Genomic DNA, 26,368 nt, shown 5'->3' with positions numbered 1-26,368 from the left:
TTCGTTAAAATGCTGCGCACGAAAACTCTCAAAGGGTGAAACCAATTTGGTCCAAAATATTCACATCCTAATACGTGTATTTCTTCCCAATAATAAGATCAGTTTTGAATATGGATGATATCTGTCCTCTCTTTCGGGTACCTCCCACACAAAAATCTTCAAAAAATCCACGTTTATTATTATAATAGTACGTTTAGATTTACGAAACCCACTCGATTTCAACTGTAAATTCCATTGCTTAAACGTCAAATGAAATCCAATGGATTTCAGATGAGATTTCATTTGACGTATATGCCAAGAAATTGATAGTTGAAATCCACTCCATTTCGTAAATTTAAATGTACTATAAGAATCTCAAAAAAAATCCAAGTTTATTGTAATCTTTGGGCTCACCTACGAATCTTAAAAAAACACGTTCATTGAAATTTTTGGGCCCACCTAACTAACAAACTTTAAAAACTTTGTTGTAATTTTTGGGTCCACTTCAAAACCTTTTAAAAATTCACGTTTACTGTGATTTTTGGGTCCAACTAAAAACCTTTAAAAAATACATGTTTTTTGTAATTTTGGGTCTTTAAAAAAATAATTTTTTTATTTTGTTTTTTAAAATAGTCAGGCTTATAATAATTTTTTTGGAAATTGTTGGTTCTTTTTTTGATATTTTTTGGTCCACTTAATAATCTTTGAAAAATCAAGTTATTTGTAAACATTTTTAAAAAATCCAGGTTGTTTTTTTAAAATAAATTTAAAAAAATACAGGTTTTTGTAATTTTTGGGTCTTTAAAAAATCCACCTTGATTGTGATTCTTGGTCCACGTTTGTTGTAATTTTTGGGTCCACCTAAAATTAAAAAAAAAACAACGTTTCTGTGATTTTAATTTTTGGGTCCACCTAAAAATCTTTAAAAAATCAACGTTTACTGCGATTTTTGGGTCCAGCTAAAAATCTTTAAAAAAAAAAATCCAAGTTTATTGTAATTTTTGGGTCTTTAAAAAATCTATTTTCGTAATTGTTGTGTTTTTTTTTGCAATTTTTGGGTCTTTTTTTGTAATTTGTAATTTTTGGGTCCACCTAAAAATCTTTAAAAAAATCCAAGTTTTTTTTTGTAATTTTTGGGTCTTTAAAAAATCCATTTTTTCGTAATTGTTGTGTATTTTTTTGTAATTTTTTGGGTCTTTTTTTGTAATTTGTAATTTTTGGGTCCACCTAAAAATCTTAAAAAAAATTCAGTTTTTTTTAATTTTTGGGCCCACATAAAAATCTTTAAAAACTCCACGTTTGTTGTAATTTTTGGGTCCACTTAAAAATCTTTAAAAAATCCACGTTTACTGTGATTTTTGGGTCCACCAAAAAATCTTTAAAAATTCCAAGTTTTTTGAAATTTTGGGTCCTTAAAAAATCCATTTTTTGGTAATTGTTGGTTATTTTTTTTGTAATTTTTGGGTCTTTTTTTAATTTGTAATTTTTGGGTCCACTTAAAAATCTTTGAAAAACCCAGTTTTTTGTAAGTTTTGGGTCCAATTAAACATGTTTAAAAATCTAGGTTTTTGTAAAAAATTTAAATAAATACAGTTTTTTTGTAATTTTTGGGTCTTTAAAAAATCCAGCTTGGTTGTGATTTTTGGTCCACGTTTGTTGTAATTTTTGGGTTCACCTATGAAATTTTAAAAAATCAACGTTTACTGTGATTTTTGGGTCCAGCTAAAAATCTTTAAAAAATCCAAGTTTTTTGCAATTTGTGGGTCTTTAAAAAAATCTATTTTTTCGTAATTGTTGGGTCCATTTTTGTAATTTGAAATTTTTAGGTCCACCTAAAAATCTTAAGAAAATCCATTTTTTAGTTTTTGGGCCCTCCAAAATAATCTTTAAAAACCCACGTTTGTTGGAATTTTTGGGTCCACATAAAAATCTTTAAAAAATCCACGTTTACTGTGATTTTTGGGTCCAACTAAAAACCTTTAAAAAAATCCAATTTTTTTGTAATTTTGGGTCTTTAAAAAATCAATTTTTTTGGTAATTGTTGGTTCTTTTTTTGTAATTTGTGGGTCTTTTTTGAAATTTATAATTCTTTGGCCCACTTAAAAATCTTTGAAAAATCCAGTTTTTTGTAATTTGTGGGTCCACCAAAACATTTTTAAAAAATCCATGTTTTTGTAAAAATATTAAAAAATACAGGTGTTTTGTAATTTTTGGGTCTTTAAAAAAAACCACCGTGATTGTGATTTTTGGTCCATCTAAAAATCCACGTTTGTTGTAATTTTTGGGTCCACCTAAAAATCTTTAAAAAATCAATGTTTACTGTGATGTTTGGGTCCAGGCAAAAATTCTTTAAAATATCCAAGTTTTTTGTAATTGTTGGGTCTTTTTTAATTTTTGGTCTTTTTGTAGTTTGTAATTTTTGGGTTTTTTGTAATTTTGGGTCTATTAAAAATCCATGTTTTAATCTTTAAAAATCCAGTTTTTTGTAATTTTTGGATCCGCGTAAACATTTTTAAAAAATCCAGGTTTTTTTTGTAAAAATCTTTAAAAAATATAGGTTTTTTGTAATTTTTGGTTTTTAAGAAATCCACCTTGATTGTGATTTTTGGTCCATCTAAAAATGCACGTTTGTTGTAATTTTTGGGTCCACCTAAAAATCTTTAAAAAAATCCACGTTTTTGTAATTTTTGGGTCTTTAAAAAAATCCATTTTTTGTAATTTTTGGGTCTTTTTTGTAATTTTTGGTTCCACCTAAAAATCTTTCAAAAATCCATTTTTTTTTTGTAAAAATATTAAAAAATACAGGGGTTGTGTAATTTTTGGTTCTTTAAAAAATCCACCGTGATTGTGATTTTTGGTCATCTAAAAATCCACGTTTGTTCTATTTTTTGGGTCTTTTTTGTAATTTTTGGGTCTTTAAAAAATCCATTTTTTCGTAATTGTTGTGCATTTTTTGTAATTTGGGTCCACCTAAAAATCTTTAAAAATCCACGTTTTCTGTGATTGTTGGGTCCAGCTAAAAATAATTCAAAATCCAAGTTATTTGTAATTTTTGGACTTTAAAAAATTCCATTTTTTTGTAATTGTTGGGTACTTTTTTGTAATTTTTGTAATTTGTGTTTTTGTCCACCTAAAAATCTTTACAAAATCTACGTTTATTGCAATTTTTTGTCCACCTAAAAATCTTTAAAAATCCACGTTTATTGCAATTTTTGTCCACCTAACCATCTTTACAAAATCCACGTTTATTGCAATTTTTTGTCCACCTGAAAATCTTCACAAAATCCACGTTTACTGGAGTTTTTTGTCCACACAAAAAATCTTTAAAAAATCCACGTTGGTTGTAATTTGTTTGTCCATCTAAAAAACTTAAAAAACAATTTTTTGCAATGTATGGGTCTTCCTAAAAACTTTTAAAAAATGTTTAGGGCCACTCCTTCATACGCCTCTTGCACTAAAGTTTTACTAGTTTTAGTTATTTTATTGTCCTTATTTCTCTCGATAATGACCCGTATGTTCCCAGAACCCCTCTCTAGTGGTATACTATCCAAGTGGAAATACTCAGAAAATAACGCCAACTTTACGCGAGTGGTATTTTTGCCACCGTTGAAAATATGATATTGTCTGGCCTGGGAATTAAACACAGATATTCAGCGTTCAGGTCGGGTGAACCGTTTGTTTTTTTAGTATAAATATCCAGTGTGTAGCACAAAATAAAATCCTTATTGTGAAATTGAATAAATATTTCTAATAAATTTTTAATAATTTTCTTCTTTATTCTCTTTTAGGTTGGTCGCGAAGTAGCACATCCTGGTATTGCAAATGATTTCGATGATGAAGATGCGAAAAAGTATTACACCTACTATCAGTGGGTTTGTTTTGTGCTCTTCTTTCAGGTAAGTGTATTAGAAAAAAAACTAAAACAGTGTGAGAAAAAATTGCAACTGGCCAAATAAAGGCAACCCATAAAAGTTAAACTCTCAGCAGAAATAATTCCGCCATAATTATATACATACATACGTATGTATGAGATCTGCACCACAATTATGGCTTCAAATTATAGCCTACTGTGCCTTAAAAGTGGTCTACTGTTAGTCTCAATAGTGGTCTAAAACAATGTTTACACGATCACATCGTGTTGATGCAATGCCATAACATGATGTTGACGTGTTTTCTCTCTTTGTTTTTTTTTTTTTTTTTTTTTTGTGCACATAATTCATTATTAGACTGCGGAATCCTATGCAAATGCATATATGGTTAGGATGGTCGTAGAGAAAATCTGATTAGACAGAAACTCGTTTTATTACAAAATAAAACGAATTAGGCCCAGAAATTTTTGCATATTTTGCATATTCTGCATATCGTGCATATTTTGACATATTTGTACATATCTGCATAAAAAGTGCATATGCAAAACCATATGCAAAAATATATTCAAGGATTTGTGGTCTAAATATCCTACCAAAATGGCTGAAATTTGGTATTAAGTCTTCGTTAGGGGTATGCAACTTTACAACTGAAATCTGTCCGCATAGGTCCACGTCTTCATATAGGCCCCATAGAACGGTACCTACCGATATTCGGTATTTTGAATGTTGTAGCCTCAATATCCCACCGAAATGACTGAAAATTGGTATTTAGTCTTCGTTGGGGGTATAAAACACTCCACCTGAAATTTGTCGGCATAGGTCCACGCGTTCATATAGCCCCCATAGAATGGGACCTCCCGATTTTCGGTATTTTGAAGGTTGTGGCCTCAATATCCCACCGAAATTACTAATATTTGGTATTTGGGTTTCGTTAGGGGTATAAAACTTCCCACCATAAATTTCTCGGTATAGGTCCACGTCTTCATATAGGCCCCATAGAACGGTACCTGCCGATATTCGGTATTTTGAAAGTTGTAGCCTCAATATCCCACCGAAATGACTGAAATTTAGTACTTAGTCTTCATTTGCAGTATTAAACTTTCTCCCAGAATTTTTTCGGTATAGGTCCACGTCTTCATATAGCCCCCATAGAACGGTACCTCAGGATTTCTGGTATTTTGAAGGATGTGCCCTCAATATCCACCCGAAATGGCTGAAATTCGGTATTAAGTCTTCGTTGAGGGTATAAAACTTTTCAACTGAAATTTATCGGTATTGGTCCACGTCTTCATATAGCCCCCATAGAATGGTACCGCCCGATTTTCGGTATTTTGAAGGTTGTAGCCTCAATATCCCACCGAAATGGCTGAAATTTGTCATTTTGTCTTCGTTGTGGGTATAAAACTTTTCACCTGAAATTTGTTGGTATAGGTCCACGTCTTCATATAGCCCCCATAGAACGGTACCTCCCGATTTCTGGTATTTTGAAGGATGTGCCCTCAATATCCCTCCAAAATGGCTGAAATTCGGTATTAAGTCTTCGTTGGGGGTATAAAACTTTCCACCTAAAATTTGTCGGCTTAGGTTCAGGCCTTCATATAGCCCCTATAGAACGATACCTCCCGATTTTCGGTATTTTGAAGGTTGTGGCTGTGGTTATACATTTCTCTATTTTATTGACTTGTCTGGAGAGAATTTTAAACAGAAAAATTGTACACATAGACATTTTTGTAAATATTATTGATATATTTGTTGCATAAGAAAATATGTAAAATGCATAAATTTTGCATATGCAAAAATTTATGCATTTTGCATAATTTTGCATATGTCATATGTTTCGATTGCAATGTAATCAGAAGCCAAAAATATGCCCAGTCCCAAAATTTGACATGAATCGGACCAAAAATAGGGGTTGCATAAAATTCCGCTGTCTATTCATTATTATGTTTGTTCGGCTTAAAAGGTATTGCGATTTTATGACCAAAAGCAAACGTTTTATTAGCAAACAGAAACAGTAAACCAAAAAAAATTAAACATTAATTTAAAAACTAGACAGCAAAGACATGACAGCTCTAAACAGCCAGACGAACAGTTATTGGTCACATTTATAAATTTTTTCACACGCTCGCAATTTATTTACTTTATTATTATTTAAACAATTTACTTTTTTTATTGAATTTGAATAGGGAATTCAATTGACAGAAAATGAAACGTGCTATGCGAAATTTATTTGTTCAGTTGTCAGGTTGTGAGTTTGCAAATATTGATTGACGATGGAGATTTATTATACCCTACAACAGACTGCGGTGTAGGGGGTATTATGTGCCAGAGCATTAGTTTGGGTCATGCAAAAGGGTTCTAGATAGGATTTTAAGGACCTAATTAGAATCACCATAAGATGATTTATAAAATACGGTATCATTTGTTGCAAGCAAATGTCGTGCACGAATGCATTTAGTTATAGCTTCCACTATTGACAAGAGATTGGTCCAATCTCCTACTGATTCTTTTTTACTTATTCTCTCTCTGTTATTTTCTCGATTCTTCCCATACACAGAAACAAATTTTAGCCATTTGATAAAAAAATTCAAAGATTCAATAAAAAATTTATCAATTTTTCCGGCGATAAAAAATTTTTCATATTCACAAAATTCGATAAAATTATTTGATCGCAAAGAAAAAATACAACTGATAAAATATTTCGCATATTGACAAAAATATTCATCAAAATATTCCACATTGTGCTTGAAAAAAAAATATTTTCTTGATGAAAAAATTGTAAAATCTATAAATATTTTAGTCAATATGTGAAATGTTTTATCCGTTGTATTTTTACTTTGTGATCAATTATTTTTATCCAATTTCGTCAATATCACCGGATTTTTTTTTCTGTGTACCTCTCTTGGATACTAGGTTTTATATCTGATTTCAGGATACATTCTTCAGTATGGTAGCAGTGGTCGTGGTCGTATTATGAGCTTCTTGAAGAGTGTTCGTGGTACCCAATGACTTTGCCATTGCCCTGATATGTTGCGCGTGTTACTCTCCCTTAAATACAGATGCTGCTTGTTCATTCATATAGGGGCCTTATTAAGTTATACGTTTCTACTTCTATTCATTAGATTATCATTTTATTGAATTTGATTACGACAATTCACGACACTAAATCTTAAGCTCAAATCAAGCAACACCCACAAACGATCGTAACAATTTTGAATATTGAGGTTGAGTACTAGTATGTATGTACTCTTACTCGTATGCTTTTCAATTTAGAGAAATTGTATCATTGATTGACAGAGAGAAACCTTAGCTTAAAACCCACCATAAATTGATTATAACAAATGAGCTCAATTTCACAGCACACATATACATACATATGTATATAACTACATACGCACATTGAAGTAAATACTCATATATCTCGAACACATGAAATTACATTTAAACCTTAATTAAAGTCAATTGAAGTGGAATTGAAACTATTTTGAAACTCATCATCATGAAAATCATCCTCCTCAGCTACAGATCTGTCTGATTGTCTGCCACATCATGCGCACCATGAACAAAAAAACAACTCTCGTTAAAGTTAAACAGAAATACACCACGCATCATGAAAAGAAGCGAGAAAAAACACAAATCTTTTATAGAATTAAATAACATAAAGATGTTGATGATGACGTTGACGATTTTGTTGATTTTTTTTTTTTCGTTTCTGCTGGAAAGATCTTTTTCTTAGGTTTGTTGTCTTTTTCTAGACAAAATAAATTAGGTTTTTTGGGGAATTGTTTAAAAGACAAAAAAGTGGTTTAACTGAGAAATGAAATGGTTATGGGCAGGGAAAGTTGACATGAAATCAAACCAGTTTTTTTCGGTTTTTTGGGTTGCTCTGTACGTTTTTATTGGGTTAAGTGTGAAATAAAACAATTGAGGTTTTTATTGAGAATAGTGAAGTTTTATTACCAATGAATGACTATGCATTATGTTTTTTAAAAGGTGCAATACAACAATGAAAGTGCAAAGGTAAATGGGAAGGCACAGTGACGGGTAGATTTCAAATTGTTATTACAAAAAGGTTTGTTATTACAAAGATGCTAGACATTTTTTGTTGAATAATGAGTTATCTTTTGAAATTTGGATCACCATTACCTCTTTATTTGAAAAAAAATTATAATATGGTTTGAATCTTTGCCTTAAGTATATACGCCCACCACATCATTATAATTAAAATAAATACAGTCGAACCTCGATTATCCGGGAATCGAAGACAAGGACGAACAGACCAAAGATATATTTTACGAGCGCTTAGAAGAAACTTATGACCGTTGTTCTGCCCATGACATTAAAATTATGTATGAGGCTGATAAACTTTGCAGCTGCAATAAACGTGGTAGTTAGCAGTACCACATTTAAGCATCTCAATATTCATAAGGGCACCTGGATGTCTCCAGATCAAAGAACAAGAAATCAAATTGATCACGTTGTGATAGATGGAAGACATGCATCAAGCGTGTTTGATGTACGATCGTTCTGAAGTGCAGTAAAGGTATGTACCAGATTAAACGTAACAAACAAAGTGCGAACAGACACAACACGGAAGTTGGACATTGGTAAGCTGCAATCACAACAGATAGCCACAGCATATTCCACTCAACTGGCCCAACTGCTTAATCAAAGCACTCCTCGTCCCGATACCATATCAGGACAATGGCAAAACATTGCTCACTCGATGCTAACAGCCGCAAAATCAGTACTTGATAACCAGAGACCTCCACCAAGGAATCCATGGTATGACCAGGAGTTTCGTGCTGCTACCGAAGAGAAAAATGCGGCATATAGGGCTGCTTTACAATCAGTAGCAACGCGTAGCGCACGAGTGAGGTATCGGAAGGAAAGGAGAGAGGAGAAACGTTTTTTCCACAGAAAAAAGAGGGAGATGGAAAAGCGGGAGTGTGAAAAAATCGGGATGTACAGGACAGAATGAAGTCCGAAAATTCTACCAAAGAGTGAAACAACAAACTGATTTCTTTGGAACTGGCACATCCTCCTGTAGAGACCAGCAAGGTAATCTGGTAACTGATACAGATAGTGTGCTAAGGATATGGAAAGAGCATTTTTCCAAACTGTTGGTATCCAATAGTAGCGAAGTCGACGAAGATACCACAGATCCAAGATGAGGTAAAGACAGCAATAAACTGGCTGAAAATAAAAAGGCAGCAGCAGCTGATGGCTTACCAGCCGAGCTGTTTAAAACCGGAGGCGACACGCTGATAAGGTGTATGCGTCAGCTAGTAAGCTCCATCTGGCAGGTAAAACGTGTATCCGACGATTGGAACCTGAGCATCCTGTGTCCCGTCCATAAGAAAGGAGATAAGACTTTATGCTCCAACTATAGGGACATAAGTCTTCTCTCTATCGCCTACAAGATAGTGTCAGGGATATTGTGCGAACGACTAAAGCCCATGGTCAACGAAATAATTGGACCATACCAATGCGGCTTTAGACCATAGCCGACCAAGAAGAGCGAGCGCTTAAATTGTTTATGTGTGGGTAAAATTGCACTGACAGAACAGAACAGGGTGATGATTTTCATATTGAGTATGAAATGAAAAACACAGGAAAAAAGTTGTCACGGCGTGTTAGCGTTCAGAGCCAAACATAGTGGTGGGTGTGTGGGTTCGAATCGTTGGCTTTCCATTTCATTTGCATTATAGATCATAAAAAAGCTCGATTAATAAATTAAAAAAAATTAATACGAGAAATGATCGCCTAAAAAGGCAAAATTTTCAAATAGAAAAAATATATTGTTGGCGCGTTCGCTTTGTATGACTAAAATTAAAAATAATATGCAGTGAATCACAGTCAAAAGTATCCACTTCAGTTTCTTTTATTAAAACTGCGATTGCTAGAGTTGATAATTGATTGCGATTTCGTTCTTTTTATATTTGTACATTAGGGTCTTAACTTAAATATAATAAAATAAAATTAACGAAATTCGGGTAAATTTAGATAAAAAAATAAAAATTGTTAAACAACATCGATTTCAACCGCACAGTGAAAATTATCAACTCATATTATTTTTTTCGCACATTTCCCGCCATTAAATGATATTTTGTATGCGTATTATAATGACGCCTAAGGTAAGATGGATATACAGTTAGTCAACTATATTATTGCAAACAATGAATTTTTAAAAATTTAGATGTTGAATTAGGAATTACTACAAGAAATTCTTTTAATAATGTTGGGCTTTTTGTAAATATCTGTTGATTTACCTGTTAATGACAACATCAAGCCAATAAATCCAGAAATCGGTTGGAAATAACAAAAACAATGGGCAAAAACGATAGGTACCCGGTTTTTGTGGTGTCAACTAAATAATTGCAAAATGAATTAATGTGCAATAAAATTATGGGGTTTCCCCCGCGATTTTTTGCATTTAAGGATTTTTAAGACTTTTATGGTATGTGGACATGTAGATCCATAATTTTTGATCATAAAATAATTTTTCTGTGTGTAACATAGACGGTATATTCAGAAAAAGAGAAAGTCAGGTAAACGGGTTTCGGAAAATATGCTACATTTGGTCTATTCCAATTTTTATAATGGTAAATCCGAAAGAGAAATCCCTAAAATTACCTCTCGTAAGCTGAGAAGTGTATACAACATTATATACCGCACCGAGAAAGAAGTCAGGCTCAAACTGAGGGCGTTACATGGCAGGTCCAAAATAGTAACCTCACGAATTGACTGTAGAATGATTAAAGAAATTAACGAAATAGCCCAAATCAGCACCAGAAAATAGCTTTTTCTAATTAAAAATGATTTTGGAGTGTGTCACATGGAAAATTCAGAAAAGTGCCACATAATAACAAGCACTCATCACGAGTGACCAGGTAAAAACCATTGCCCTCCCATCACTATATATAGAAACTATTCCAACTTGTTATAGAGAGCTTTTCACGCCATCTTTAGTATTGGGATTGCGTTATATTTTCTGATGAGACTAAAATTATGTTGTACTATCACAATGGACCTCAAAAAGTATTGGGAAAACCCTTGAAATCCATGGAAAACAAAATTTAATACATACCGTAAAGTTCGGAAAACTGTCTCTTATGGTATGGGGTTGTATACCAAGCAGTGACGTTGGTAAAATCCTGATTTTGGAAGAAACAATGACATAGGAGGTTTATTTAGATGTTTTAAGAAAAGATTTAACCAAAAGCGTCAAGAAATTTGGGCCTGTTGACCCTGAAAATTCAAACAAATTGCAATATAAGTACTACCAAGACAACGACCCTAAGCATAAATCTAATGTATGTAAGACTTGGTTGCTATACAACTGTACCAAAGTCATATACACCCCGTTCGAGTTTCTACATATTAACCCCATCGAAAATTCATAGGTACACCTGAAGGAAAAAGTCGGGAATAGGTCGCCCAATAACCTGGGGGACTAAATAAAATGCAATAAAGAAGAATGGCTAAAAAAATAGCATTGGAATATGACATTCCGAAACTTCTTTATTAAATTCAGATACGTTTACAAGCTGTTTTTGATGCCAAATGTGGGCATACGAAATATTAGAACAAACTTTTCGAAAAATGCCGTGAAAGACTGAAAAGTTGTGAATTTTGCAATTCTTTAGTTGACAGTGCAAATAATGAGTGGTACTCATTTTTGTTAATTTTAAGAAAATGTTTAGTGAAATTTAGGTACTTTTTAGTTTTATTATATTAATAAACATGTGTAAGAATTGCATTGTTAACAAAAATATTAATAATGATATTTATTTATTCCAATAAAATGATGTTTTATCAAAAATTTTGTAATAATTTTGGTTTTGCAATAATTAAGTTGACTAACTGTATGTACATTTTTTATTGTTGCATTGCAGACGAGGCATTCTGCGTCATTAAAAATATTAATACAAAACAAAAAATCATTTTCAAATTCTTCCCTCCACATATTTGCTGTACAACTGCAAAATCTTTTCAGTGTACCCAAAAAAAAAAAAACAAATAAAGCGGCATCAACCTGCTTGCATGACATTCAGTACAAAACTGAAGTAAAAAAATCAAAACATTTGCTCTCTTACTTTGCGTTCGGGTCGCGTGTGTGTGATTTGCCGAAAAACTTCGTAACCAAATCAATACCCACGAACGGGTTTGCTTTAGACCTGGCAAGTCCACCATTGACCAGATATTTACCCTGCGGCAAATCCTGGAGAAGACCCAGGAGATGCAGATCGACAACTGCCACCTTTTTGTCGATTATAAAGCAGCCTTCGACAGCTACGTTCAAAGGTATTCCAAGCAATGTCTGAATTTGGTATCCCCGCAAAGCTCATTCGACTTTGTAAAATGACTCTAACTGACACAAGATCTTTAGTTAAAATAGGAAAGAGCATCTCCGAAGAGTTTTTTACCAAAATAGGTTTCAGGCAAGGAGACAGCCTTTCGTGTGATCTTTTCAACATCCTGCTAGAAACGATTATACGAGAGGCAAACGTCAAAAGAAGTGGCACAATCTACACCAATAGCCACATGTTACTTGCTTATGCTGATGATATTGACATCATGGGACGATCAGTAAAAGAAGTACCCAATACATTTATGAAGGTCGAAGGAGAATCTGCTAAAGGTGGTCTGGCGGTAAACGGCGAGAAGACCAAGCTGATGGTGTCGACGCGCAATGCGTCCATTGAGATCGGACCAACTGTTGAAGTTGGTTCCTATAATTTTGAGGTAGTAAAAGACTTCGTATACCTCGGAACCGCCGTAAACACAACAAACGACATCAGTTGTGAAATAAAAAAAGAATTGAATTGGCCAACAGATGCTACATTGGCTTAAGTAAGCACTTTAAAAACAAAGCCACAACTCGTCAAACAAAAATAACGCTTTACAAAACACTGATACTACCCGTGCTGATGGTTTCGAAGTCTGGGTACTTGCGCAAGCAGAGTATTTGAGAGAAAAATTCTTCGAAAGATCTACAGACCCATTTGCATTGACGTCGTATGAGCCACGAGCTATATCTGCTATACAACGACATCAATATAGTTAAACGTATCGAGATGCAGCGATTGCGTTGGCTAGGCCATATAATTAGAATGAGCGATGATGAACCCGCTAAAAAGGCGTATAAATTCGAGCCACATGGCGGTGCACGCAAAATTGGCAGGCCAAAGAATAGATAGCGCAAAAAATGGTTAACGAGATGACAAGGCGTGGTATTCCAAAAAGCGAAGCACTAAACAGAGAGAATTGGAGATCTTTTCTTAGTTCGGTCTATGGAACAAATGTTCTGTAATGGGCCAGCTAAGTAAGTAAGTAATCAATTTTTTTACCGAACTAGGGGTAATTCGACATTTGAAGTTCTCAGTGGTCACAAAACATCTTCACCAAAATGTGAAGTTCGCAGTGGTCGCAAACATCTCCACCAAAATGTATAAATATAAGTCCATGTTTTGGTATAGACTTTTGGACACGTATTTAAACGAACTAACAGTAATGTGACATTTTAGGTTTCCAGTGGTCACAAAACGTGTACACCAACAATTGTCAAATTTAGTCCATCTTTTAATACAGCCCTCCACATAAAGTTTCCTCTCGATTTAAGGTATTTTGTGGATGTTAGTTACATTTTTTTTTACTGAACTATCCGTAATTTGACATTTGAGGATCACTTCAGTCACAAAACTTCTCTCTTATTTTGGGAGACATTCCAACCAGCCAATATTGTTCGTCAAACCTACTTGTTGTCCAAAACCACTATCTGAATATACCCTGATTAGCCTAAAGTCTGAGGGTATAACAATTTTAATTTTCTTCGAAAACATTACCTTGACAAACTGTATGTACTTTACTTTATATCTGAGAAAAGGTAAACATTTGTAAATCCCCAAAAACCACCTCAAAGGTAATCAATCATCATTTGATCACTGATCATTTGCTAAAGATATGTTTGAAATACACACAATTGGGTTCACCTCTTAACGATGAAATAGCTCAGAGAAAGGTGGCACGTTTTGCAAAAACGATAAAAAATGCTTCAAACTGTCTCACACATACTATAACATAATGAACAATAGTATTGTGTTATCACATAAAATTTCGGACAATTTGTATTTACGGAGTCTGGTGTTGGCATCAATTGAGTTTGATGCGAAAATTATCATTTGACGTATTTTTAAGCGTGTGTGTGACAACTAACTGTTAAAGCCACCGCTGACATTCAAACGTGTTTTGATTTTATGATGATTTATGCGAAACTAAGTAATGAAATAATTTCATTATCCAACAATTTAGTTGCTTTTACGTGACCAAAACAAAATTGACGGTTTTTGGTCAATTTGCAAAGGGGGAGTTCTTAATGATCGTTTCAAGACACGTGTTGGGGGATTTATTAGGAATTCTGTTATCAAAACATAAGTTAAACATGCGGTGTTTGATGAATAATAGCAAGATGACGATAGGTGGGAGCAATGACCACAGCGACACAATTTGTATAGAAGATTTATCAAGATCTTTGATCCTCAAAAGAAATGGATCTTCAATACCGCTCACTGATCTGAACCTTGTCAGATATCTATATTGTAGCTGCTCAGAAGCTAGGCTGAGTCAAAGTCAACTAAAGGAGCGCTCATTTTAATGATTATAAATTATTTTGTCGTTTTAGACTGAGGTTGGATGCATTGTTTCTTGCAGATAAATTATTTATACAAATTTTTTATATATGTTTATTTTTAAAACATTTTATCAATTATTAATTTTTCTTCCTTTTTGTACCTTTCTATTCCAGGCCATTGCATGCTATACCCCTAAATTTCTATGGGATAAATTTGAGGGTGGTCTTTTGCGTATGATTGTTATGGGCTTGAACATAACCATTTGTCCGCGTGAAGAAAAAGAGGCTAAACGTGATGCTCTACTCGATTATTTGACAAAACATGTTAAACGTCATAAGATGTATGCCATACGATATTGGCTGTGTGAAGTCCTCTGCCTCGTGAATATTGTTGTACAAATGTATTTGATGAATCGTTTCTTCGATGGCGAGTTTATGTCATATGGTACAAAAATAATGCAGCTATCCGATGTACCACAAGAGCAACGTGTTGATCCCATGGTTTATATATTCCCTCGAGTTACGAAGTGTATATTCCATAAATATGGTGCTTCCGGTTCACTGCAGAAACACGATTCGCTGTGTATATTACCGTTGAATATTGTCAATGAGAAGACATATGTTTTCATATGGTTCTGGTATATGATTCTATTGGCTATGCTGATTGGTTTAATTATTTTCCGGTAAGTAGGGGAGATACATTTCAATTGATAATTCTTTAGTTTTATGGACTACATCACTACCGAAGATTTGGGTTAAAAATTGCATTCCTCCCTGAAAATATTTTTAAAATTCAACGATTCGTCCAAGGGTGCCCCCCAAAAAATATTTTTAAAAACCCACGACTTGTTCTAAATATTTACAAAAATATTACTAAAAATCCATTATATGTTTTAAATACTTATAACATTTTTTAAATCCACGAATTTGTTGTAAATTTCAAAAAAAAAGTATTTTTAAAAATCTACGAATTGTTCTAAATATTTATAAAAATATTATTAAAAAATCTACGAATTGTTCTAAATATTTATAAAAATATTATTAAAAAATCTACGATTTGTTCTAAATATTTATAAAAATATTTTTAAAAAATCCACGATTTGTTCTAAATATTTATAAAAATATTTGTAAAAAATCCACGATTTGTTCTAAATATTTATAAAAATATTTTTACAAAATCCACGATTTGTTCTAAATATTTATAAAAATATTTGTAAAAAATCCACGATTTGTTCTAAATATTTATAAAAATATTTTTAAAAAATCCACGATTTGTTCTAAATATTTATAAAAATACTTTTAAAAATCCACGATTTGTTCAAAATATTTATAAATATATTTTAAGAAACCACTTGTGTTCTAAATGTTTATAAAAATATCCACAATCCGTTCTCAATATTTTTTAAAAATATTTTTTTTTAATCCACGTTTTATTCTAAATATGTTTAAAAATCCGCGAATTTGTTTTAAATTTTTATAAAAATATTTTTAAAAATCCACGAATTTGTTCTAAATATTTATAAAAATATTTTTAAAAATCCACGATTTGTTCTAAATATTTTTAAAAAATCCACGATTTGTTCTAAATATTTATAAAAATATTTTTAAAAAAACCACGATTTGTTCTAAATATTTATAAAAATATTTTTAAAAAAACCACGATTTGTTCTAAATATTTATAAAAATATTTTTAAAAAATCCACGATCCGTTCTAAATATTTATAAAAATATTATTAAAAAATCTACAAATTGTTCTAAATATTTATAAAAATATTTTTAAAAATCCACGAATTTGTTCTAAATATTTATAAAAATATTTTTTAAAAATCCACGAATTTGTTCTAAATATTTATAAAAATATTTTTTTAAAAATCCACGAATTTATTCTAAATATTTATAAAAATCCTCGAATTTGTTCTAAATATTTATAAAAATATTTTTATAAATCCACAAATTTGTTCTAAATGTTTATAAAAATATTTTGAAAAATCCACGAATTTGTTCTAAATATTTATAAAAATATTTTTAAAAATCCACGAATTTGTTCTAAATATTTATAAAAATATTTTTAAAAATCCACGAATTTGTTCTAAATATTTATAAAATATTTTTAAAAATCCACGAATTTATTCTAAATAATTATAAAAATATTTTTAAAAATCCACGAATTTGTTCTAAATATTTATAAAAATATTTTTATAAATCCACAAATTTGTTCTAAATATTTATAAAAATATTTTTATAAATCCACAAATTTGTTCTAAATGTTTATAAAAATATTTTGAAAAATCCACGAATTTGTTCTAAATATTTATAAAAATATTTTTAAAAATCCACGAATTTGTTCTAAATATTTATAAAAATATTTTTAAAAATCCACGGATTTGTTCTAAATATTTATAAAAATATTTTTTTTTAAAAATCCACGGATTTGTTCTAAATATTTATAAAAATATTTTTTTTAAAAATCCACGAATTTGTTCTAAATATTTGTAAAAATATTTTTTAAAAATCCACGAATTTGTTCTAAATATTTATAAAAATATTTTTTAAAAATCCACGAATTTGTTCTAAATATTTATAAAAATATTTTTTAAAAATCCACGAATTTGTTCTAAATATTTATAAAAATATTTTTTAAAAATCCACGAATTTGTTCTAAATATTTATAAAAAATATTTTTTAAAAATCCACGAATTTGTTCTAAATATTTATAAAAATATTTTTTAAAAATCCACAAATTTGTTCTAAATATTTATAAAACTATTTTTTAAAAATCCACGAATTTGTTGTAAATTTGTATAAAAATATTTTTAAAAATCCACGAATTTGTTGTAAATATTTATAAAAATATTTTTAAAAATCCTCGAATTTGTTCTAAATATTTTTAAAAATCCACGAATTTTTTCTAAATATTTATAAATTTTTTTTTAAAAATCCACGAATTTGTTCTAAATATTTATAAAAATATTTTTAAAAATCCACGAATTTGTTCTAAATATTTATAAAAATATTTTTAAAAATCCACGAATTTGTTCTAAATATTTATAAAAATATTTTTAAAAATCCACGAATTTGTTCTAAATATTTATAAAAATATTTTTAAAAATCCACGAATTTGTTCTAAATATTTATAAAAATATTTTTAAAAATCCACGAATTTGTTCTAAATATTTATAAAAATATTTTTAAAAATCCTCGAATTTGTTCTAAATATTTATAAAAATATTTTTAAAAATCCACGAATTTGTTCTAAATATTTATAAAAATATTTTTAAAAATCCACGAATTTGTTTTAAATATTTATAAAAATATTTTTGAAAATCCACGAATTTGTTCTAAATATTTATAAAAATATTTTTAAAAATCCACGAATTTGTTTTAAATATTTATAAAAATATTTTTAAAAATCCACGAATTTTTTCTAAATATTTATAAAAAAACACGAATTTGTTCTAAATATTTATAAAAATTGTCTCAAAATTTACGATTCTGAACGATTTCTGGATCACACCTGTCTTAATTATTTATTCTCTCTGAAGCTATTTTTGGGTTCATTTTTCGTTTCCATTCGATGTAGTGATGTAGGATATCTATCATCTGATTGTGCCATAATCAAATATTTCATTATTTTTATATGAATAATTTATTTTCAATTTTTCTAATTGCAGTGCCTTTATGCTCTTCATGCCCAAATTCCGTCCACGTCTATTGCATGCTCGCAATCGTATGATTAGTTTGGAAACTTGCCGTATTCTGTCGCAGAAATTGGATATTGGTGATTGGTGGCTTATCTATATGTTGGGCCGTAATTTGGATCCCGCCGTCTACAAGGAAGTTATGACTGAATTCTCGAAAGAAATTGATCCATCACGATACAATAGAAACAAGTGATATGCTGCTATTGACGAATAACAACAACAACCTGCCCCTGATGTTTTAATTCCCCATCAGAATAAACAACGATGACATTATTAACTAAATGAGAATTAAAAAAAAGAAAAAAAACATCATTATATAAAATGTAGTTCTGTGATTAACTAACAATTGTCAAATGTCTTGTGGTTTTATGTTTCTGTTTTTGTCAAGATGTATTTTTTCTACATCACTGTAAAGAGTAGAAGCGGTTTTTTCTACAAAATACTACTTGTCCCCCACTCCCTACATAATTTTTTTAAACTAAACTCGAATATCAAGAAATATATAATTCAAATATTTTATTTAAAAAAATGATCACAACTCCAATAAATATATTATTCTTTATATATTTTTTTGTAGATTTTAAGTATATAATAAAAAATTAATTAGTTCGTCTTTTTTATAATATAAAAAATTATGATGATAATGACAAGAATGAAAAAACAAAAACTAAAATATTCAAATGTTCGTTTTGTTAAGTGAAAAATGCTTGTGTCTTTTTTTAAATAAGTTAATGAGTCTTTTTCTACAATTAATTGCATTTTGTATAAATAATAAACAATCGTAAAAAAACTGAAAACAATAATAAAAAACAGGTTAATAATTACAAGCATTTAAATACAAATTATAATAAAGAATATTTTTTGATAATAATGCAATTTACTTGCTAAACTTTTTATTAGTAAAATACATTTGTAAGTTATTTTTACAAACAACAATAAAAAAAACCAACGAACCAACAACCAACAAAATTTTTAAATAAAAACAATTATAAAGAAAAAAGTGAATCAGTCAATTGGTTTTTTTTATTCATTTATTATTAGCCAATTAGCGAGTTGCAATTTAATTAATTTATTAAAAATATACACACAAAATGTAATTACTTAATAATTTGGTAGTAAAAGAAAAATCATGGTTTTTGGGATCAATGAACCGTTATTGAAAGCCAACTGTATTTACTTCCGCACTCAAATATTGATAAAGGAAGCTTCAATCGAAATAAATCAATATTGATTGATTGCCAAGTTAGACACATGTAGTGCGTTCTGAAACTGATTTTGCCTTAACGATAAAAATTGGTAAAATTAAAATGCTTTTAATTGCGGTAATTAATGAAATTTGTCGGTATGTAGGCGATCAAAATAAAGCTGTCGCTATGTCCTACCGGTAGCAACAGTGCTGTCCACTTTTATTGGTACTTTTCATAAATTTCCCTTTTAATTTTTCCGACTTCGTCGGTATCCCAAAACAAAAAAGAGTAAAAGAATTCCACTACTATTTTTCTGCTTTTTTAATTAAAATGTTTAAATGTGAAAATTGTTGGTTCTTTATCGTTTAGTAGGAGACCTTGAAGCAGGTATCGGCATCATATTTAGAGAGTGTCATTGTGTGATTGTATGGGTTTTATTGTGTGAGTGGAGAGAGAAACTACCCTAAGGGACTTTTCTCAACCGGTAGAAAAAATAGTTAGTTATAAATGAATTATTCTACAATCAACTACAATTTGGTTGAAATGTCATCTATAGATCAACCAGATTGAAAACTAAAAACATGAACTGACTATCTCTGCACTACTTTTCAACTAGTTATCAACCAGTTTGAAAATAGTCAATTACAAAGCAATTATTCTTAAACCAACTATAAATTAGTTGAAAAGTCATCTAGAGAGATCAACCAGTTGAAAACGTAGAATGTTTAATGGTGTGTAATTCTCATATACACTTTCGTAAATATTTCGATATAAATGTAACATCTATATATATATAAAATTCTCCTGTCACGGTGTCGGCTTTGAACTCCTCCGAAACGGCTGGACCGAATTTGATGAAATTTTGTATGTGGATAATCTGAAATGGCACTTGACCAAAATTCCAAAACAATCGATTGGGAAATCAGCCAAAGTTCTTCAAAATATCGAAATAACAGCTTTTAATGCAAATTCTCATAGTATAACTGGAAGTAGTGGTCTCGGGTGACACCCCCACAGCTGTTTTGACCAAAACGTGAAATTTCAGATATTATTATTGGTAAACATGACATTGGTAATTGTGGTCTACATCATTAGTTGGTATGTTGGTAGTAGAAATCCGTTGTAGAAAAAAGTTGTAGTTGTAGAAAAATGTTGTAGTTGTAAATGTTTATACCGGGACCTCAAAAACGGGGCAGCAACGCGGACCGGGTCAGCTAGTACAAATATACAAGCTAGTTTTGATAGACTCGACATACCAAATAAGAAACAACAAGGAAGGTTAGGTTAGGGGATGTGCAGCCACTAACTTGTGACTGCGTCACTCGGAGACCTTCCGGTTCATTGTGATCATCTAGTAGCCAGCCACTTCAGATTTTTGATGATGTTGTAGATCACAGCAGGTTCCACAGTTGAGTAGAAAGTTAGACACGGTGGAAAGTGAACACCTACTAACCTATGCCGTCTACGAGCCATTGCTGGACAACGACACAGGATGTGCTCGATCGTCTCTAACTCCTCCTCGTCCTCACAGAGTCTGCAGTAGTCAGTAACATCCTCATCCCATTTGATGGTATGGGCCCTGATGTAGCAGTGTCCAGTAATGACTCCAGTCGTTACTCTAACTTCAGGTTTACTCAGGTTCAGCAGAGAGTTCGTACTTTTGACTGACAGAGACGGCCATATGGATCTTGCCACAATGCACCTAGGTTCATTATGCCACAATTCACTAGCCCTTTCGTCAGAGAACGTTTCAATATTTTGAAAGAAATGACAAATGGGTGGTTTGATAGAGTCAGCGATAGCTAGGTCTGTTGACTGCGATCCTCGCCTAGCTAATTCGTCTGCTCTTTCATTACCCAGATAGTCGCGGTGTCCTGGTACACAGCATAGCCAAAAGCCGTTAGTTAGCGTTCCCAAGGCTGATCTACACTTAAGGACGACATCGGATTTGATGTTGCAGGATTTGATGGCTTTAAGAGCCGCTTGGCTATCCACAAAGATAGTCACCGGTTCAAAGATTTCTGCATCCAAACTTGTTATCAATTCCGCTGCCTTCCAAATCGCGAAGATTTCAGCCTGGAAGACACTACAGTCTAGCCTGCAGGTGTACTCAAGAGATAGCCTTTCACAGTAGACGCCAGCCCCGGTACCTTCCTCCATCTTGGAACCGTCTGTATAGAAAGCCAGACCGTCCAGAGGAGGGTTACAGTCATCCCTACTAGGTATAACGACGTCTATATCGTCAAATCTCAGGACTGGTGATATATAGTCGTTCAGTTTTCCGCGTTGGTTCACATTTATGCCTGATTCGTTCAGGATATAACCATGCCCATAGGTACAACCGCGCCAGAGATCCTATTCATGCAGCCGAAGGGCACTGCGAGTTGCCTGACACGAATTACAAATGGAATAATTCGAATTACAAATGGAATAATTCGAATTTCAAATGGAATAATTCGAATTTCAAATGGAATGATTCGGATTTCAAATAGAATAATTCGAATTACAAATAGAATAATTCGAATTACAAATAGAATAATTCGAATTACAAATGGAATAATTCGAATTACAAATGGAATGTTACGAATTACAAATTGAATTCTCGAATTACAAATGAAATGTTACGAATTACAAATAGAATTCTCGAATTACAATTAAAATAATTCGAATTACAGTTATTTTTCGATTATTTTCCATTACGCAAACTAACTACTTTAACATTTATCAAAGTGATTTGGTCTGATAAATAAGATTCCCGGCTATAAGAAAGATCAAAAATTAGTATTGGCAAACGTTGCCAAAATATTTTTTAATTTCTGTTAAAATTGTTTTACATACATTATTCCAATGTTACTTCATAAAAACACGTGAATTTTTCCGAATGGCGCAAACATTTATTAAAAGTTTTGATTTGGTCTGATAAATAAGCGTCCCGGCTATAAAAAGATCAAAAATTAGTGTTGGCAAACGTTGCCAATAAACTAAGAGTGAAGATGCAAAAACAAATATCTTTGGCGATTTTTACAAATAAAATAAGTAGATCTGGCGAACGCTGGAACCAAAATATATTTAAATGTTGTAAATGTCTTTCTTAAATACTTCCATATTTAAATATTTCAATGGCTTTACATGATAAAAATAAGATTTTTTCAGAATAGCGCAAATATGCGCAATATATTATGATTGGATCTGATGTTGGAGACTTCAGTGCATTAATCGTCAAAAGTAATTGTGGTCCGCAAACGCTCGCATCATGCACTTTTTCACTTTTGAAATTTGAGTTATCCTTAAAATTATTATAGAAAATATGCATGAAAGGACAGGCGTACCACCATTATTAAAGAATGAAAATGCAAAAACAATTTGGAATTTCTATAAGCTTATCTTGTTCAGGGAATATACAAAAACAAAAAACTTTGAAAAATATATTTTTTCGCGAAAATTATTTTATTTTAATGTTCACCTAATTTTATAGTATTCGAACTAGTACATTTTTCCCTTTCATTATGGCTAAGTTCAATCGACTGCTGTGTTGCATTGGTTAACAGAAAGTTGCGGATGATCATAACGAACGGGGAAAAGGATCAGGATACTGTTTACCAACAGTTTGTTTTTAAAAATGCGATTTTAGTATTTTGGATTTTGAGCAACTTTTGGTCTATGTTTCCCGTATGTGCATCGTTCAGTTTTCGTTCCAATTTCTAAACGATTTTTCGGAGTGGAAATTTTTCAGATTTTTTACCGATTTCGGAGCGAATGTCGCAAAGAAATGTTCATTCCGAATTTCCCAAGGATTTTCTTCAGATTTCGATAAGATGTCGCATCGACATTTCGTTCCGAAATTATGTCAACCACTTCATACAACTTTCGTTAAGATATCGTTACGATTTCGGATCCGACATCGGACGTAGCGTCCGATTTCGTCACGATGTCGGTACGATTGGTTTGCTGGGTAGTTATAAATTACCTTTAAACTAATTTATTTCCCCGCAGGGTATCTGTGCTTGTTCGCAAGAAGGGAATCTCGATACCTACCTTATGTAGCAGAATCTTAGGCGCAGGCGATTAGCATCCACATAAAATTGTTTCGTTTTACATCATTGGTTAAGGCGATATGATGTACTATTTACTAACTTGATTGTATTTACGCCGCCATATCGTCGGTGTCATGCTTAAGTGTTCCATACGTATAGTACGTAAAGGAACAGAGCTATTAAGTGTTTCATTTTTTTCTTTTTTGTTTACGATGGGCAATGTAACTAGAAGAAAACAATTGCTAATTTTTACCTGTTCCCGTACTTTTAAAACTTAATTTTTACTTGTTAATAACATTTATATTCTAGAACCTGCAAAATAGTACTATCTAGCATATATTTCCAAATTTCTTCTAAAAAATCTCATACTGCAAAAAGAAGCAAGCAACACTTGGCACTTCTCTTAAACAAATGGCGCTGATTGACTCTCTTCTCCTATTTTCTAATACACAGATTTGGTTGAAAGAAATTTGCAATAATACTGGTGCGAAGATAATGTAAACTTGCGCCTAGAAGTATACTTTGAAATGAAACATTCAATGAAACGTCATCCAACTAAAAATGGAAAGTTTTCTTACAACAAAATGTCTGTTTCAGAACCTGCAATATGTAATAATCATAGCAATCATGAATACTCCACGTAGGGAGCTTCTCACGAGTGAGTTGCAGCTCACTTCTCACGTCTCGACCTATCACAAATGACAAGGGAGGAGCGAAAAAAATGAAGAAGGGTTCACAAGCTGGAAAATTGAAAATAGTGCTGCATTTTGTGAACCCTTGAAAATATAATTTGTGTTGCCATATCGTTATATTATTTACAAATGATTTTGCAATATCTAAATAATCGTAATTTTTTATAAAACACTACTATATTTTAAATTAAATTAATATTTCTAAAACAAAAAATACTTTTTATCAATAATCCACTTTAAAAATACCTGGTAATTGATAAAAAATAACTAAATGTTTGGCATGTGGCAGCATCTGTAACAGCCTTTTTTTGTTTTTTTACAAATATGTAAAAATTGTTTATTTACGCACGAAGAATTTCTGCAATTTGCAAAAAGTGATCAAACATCGTTTAAAGGTCATTAAATGGCAAAAAAAAAAATGAAAATGTTTAATATTGCATTTTGGATGATGGCCGAAACGACAAATGCTAAGGAATACAAAGAAAATCAAGCAAAATTTTGTGGAAGTTGTTCCATGCGATGCCAATATCTCACTGGATCTTTTTTGTATTAGTTCAAATGAAGTTGTGAATGATCCCATCTTCAGCATTTGAAGGAATCTTTTCACAAGCATTAGGACCAATTTTATGAATGCTAAGTACAATTCAATTAAATCCCTTTCTTCAACATTTAAACCAATTTCATAATGTTATCTTTCTTTTTGTTATGTTTTTATTATTTATAATATTTTTATACAGTTAAAAAAAAAACATTGTTCCACAACATCCCATACGGGACAAGGGAGACTTCTCTCATATCAATGAGTGCACCCCGATTCATATTTAGCTCAATGATATGGGACCTACTGTTTATCGCCGAGTCCGAACGGCGTGTCTTATGACACGGTGGCACATACATATATTTATGCAGTTAGTCAACTTAATTATTGCAAAACCAAAATTATTACAAAATTTGAAATAAAACATTATTTTATTGATATAAATAAATATAATTTTTGATATTTTTGTTAACAGTATAATTCTTATAGATGTTTATTAATTAATAAAATAAAAAACTGCTAAATTTCACTAAACATTTTCTTAAAATTAACAAAAATGAAAACAACTCATTATTTGCACTGTCAACTAAAGAATTGCAAAATTCACAGCTTTTCAGTCTTTTACAGTATTTTTCGAAAAGTTGGTTCTAATATTTCGTATGTCCACCTTTGGCATCAAAAACAACTTGTAAACGTATCTGAATTTAATAAATAAGTTTCGTAATGTCATATTCCAATGGTATTTTTTGCCCTTCTTCTTTACTGCATTTTATTTAGTCCCCCAGGTTAGTGGCCGGCCTATTCCCGACTTTTTCCTTCAGGTGTACCCATGAATTGTTGATGGGGTTAATATCTAGACATTGGAACGGGGAGTAAATGACTTTGGTACAGTTGTATAACAACCAAGTCCTATATGAATTAGATTTATGCTTAGGGGCGTTGTCTTTGTAGTACTTATATTGCAATTTGTTTGAATTTTCAGGGCCAACAGGCCTAAATTTCTTGACGCTTTTGGTTAAATCATGTTTTGAAACATCTAAATAAACTTCCTCTGTCATTGTTTCCTCCAAAATCTGGATGTTACCAACGTCACTGCTTGGTATACAACCCCATACCATAAATAACAGTTTTCAGAACTTTACGGTATGTATTAAATTTCTGTTTTCCATGGCTGTAAAGGGGTTTTCGCAATACATTTTGAGACCCATTGTGATAGTACAGGATAATTTTAGTCTCATCAGAAAATATAACGACATGCCGATACTAAAGATGGTGTGAAAAGTTGTCTGTAACAAGTCTGAATAGTTTCTATATATTGTACTGGGACGGCAATGGGTTTTACCTAGTCACTCGTGATGAGTGCTTGTTATTATGTAGCACTTTTCTGACTTTTCCATGTGACACACTTACTCCAAAATCATTTTTAATTAAAAAAATCAATTTTATCGTGCTGCGTCAATTCGCGTGGTTACTATTTTGGGTCTGTCTTGTAACGCCTTCAGTTTGAGCCTGGCTTCTTTCTCGGTGCGGTAAATGATGTTGTAAGGATTTCTCTTTCGGATTTACCATTATTATAATTAGTAGAATAGACCAAATGTAGCATATTTTCCAAAACCGTTTACCTGACTTTCTCTTTTTCTGAATATACTGTCTATGTTACACACACAAACATTTATTTATGATCAAAAATTATGGATCTACATGTCCACATACCATAAAAGTCATAAAAATCCTT

At 31.5% G+C, this 26,368-nt stretch overlaps 1 protein-coding gene across 2 annotated transcripts in view; it reads left to right on the top strand.

The window, feature by feature from the left end:
- Positions 1–19,182, top strand: part of ogre (optic ganglion reduced) — a 98,631-nt gene extending 79,449 nt beyond the window's left edge. For both annotated transcript variants that reach the window (XM_073976888.1, XM_073976889.1), the window contains exons 3-5: positions 3,768–3,875; positions 14,656–15,164; positions 18,153–19,182. In XM_073976888.1, the coding sequence (XP_073832989.1) occupies positions 3,768–3,875; positions 14,656–15,164; positions 18,153–18,375 (840 nt within the window). In that variant the 3' untranslated portion in view covers positions 18,376–19,182. The remainder of the gene's footprint in view (positions 1–3,767; positions 3,876–14,655; positions 15,165–18,152) is intronic.
- Positions 19,183–26,368: the final 7,186 nt, after the last annotated feature.

Source organism: Musca autumnalis, unplaced genomic scaffold (genome assembly GCF_047663935.1).
Source record: "Musca autumnalis isolate F117 unplaced genomic scaffold, ASM4766393v1 scaffold_3, whole genome shotgun sequence".
Classification (NCBI taxonomy): domain Eukaryota; kingdom Metazoa; phylum Arthropoda; class Insecta; order Diptera; family Muscidae; genus Musca; species Musca autumnalis.
Note: the sequence above shows the minus strand (reverse complement) of the source record. Positions and strands in the feature narration are given on the sequence as shown.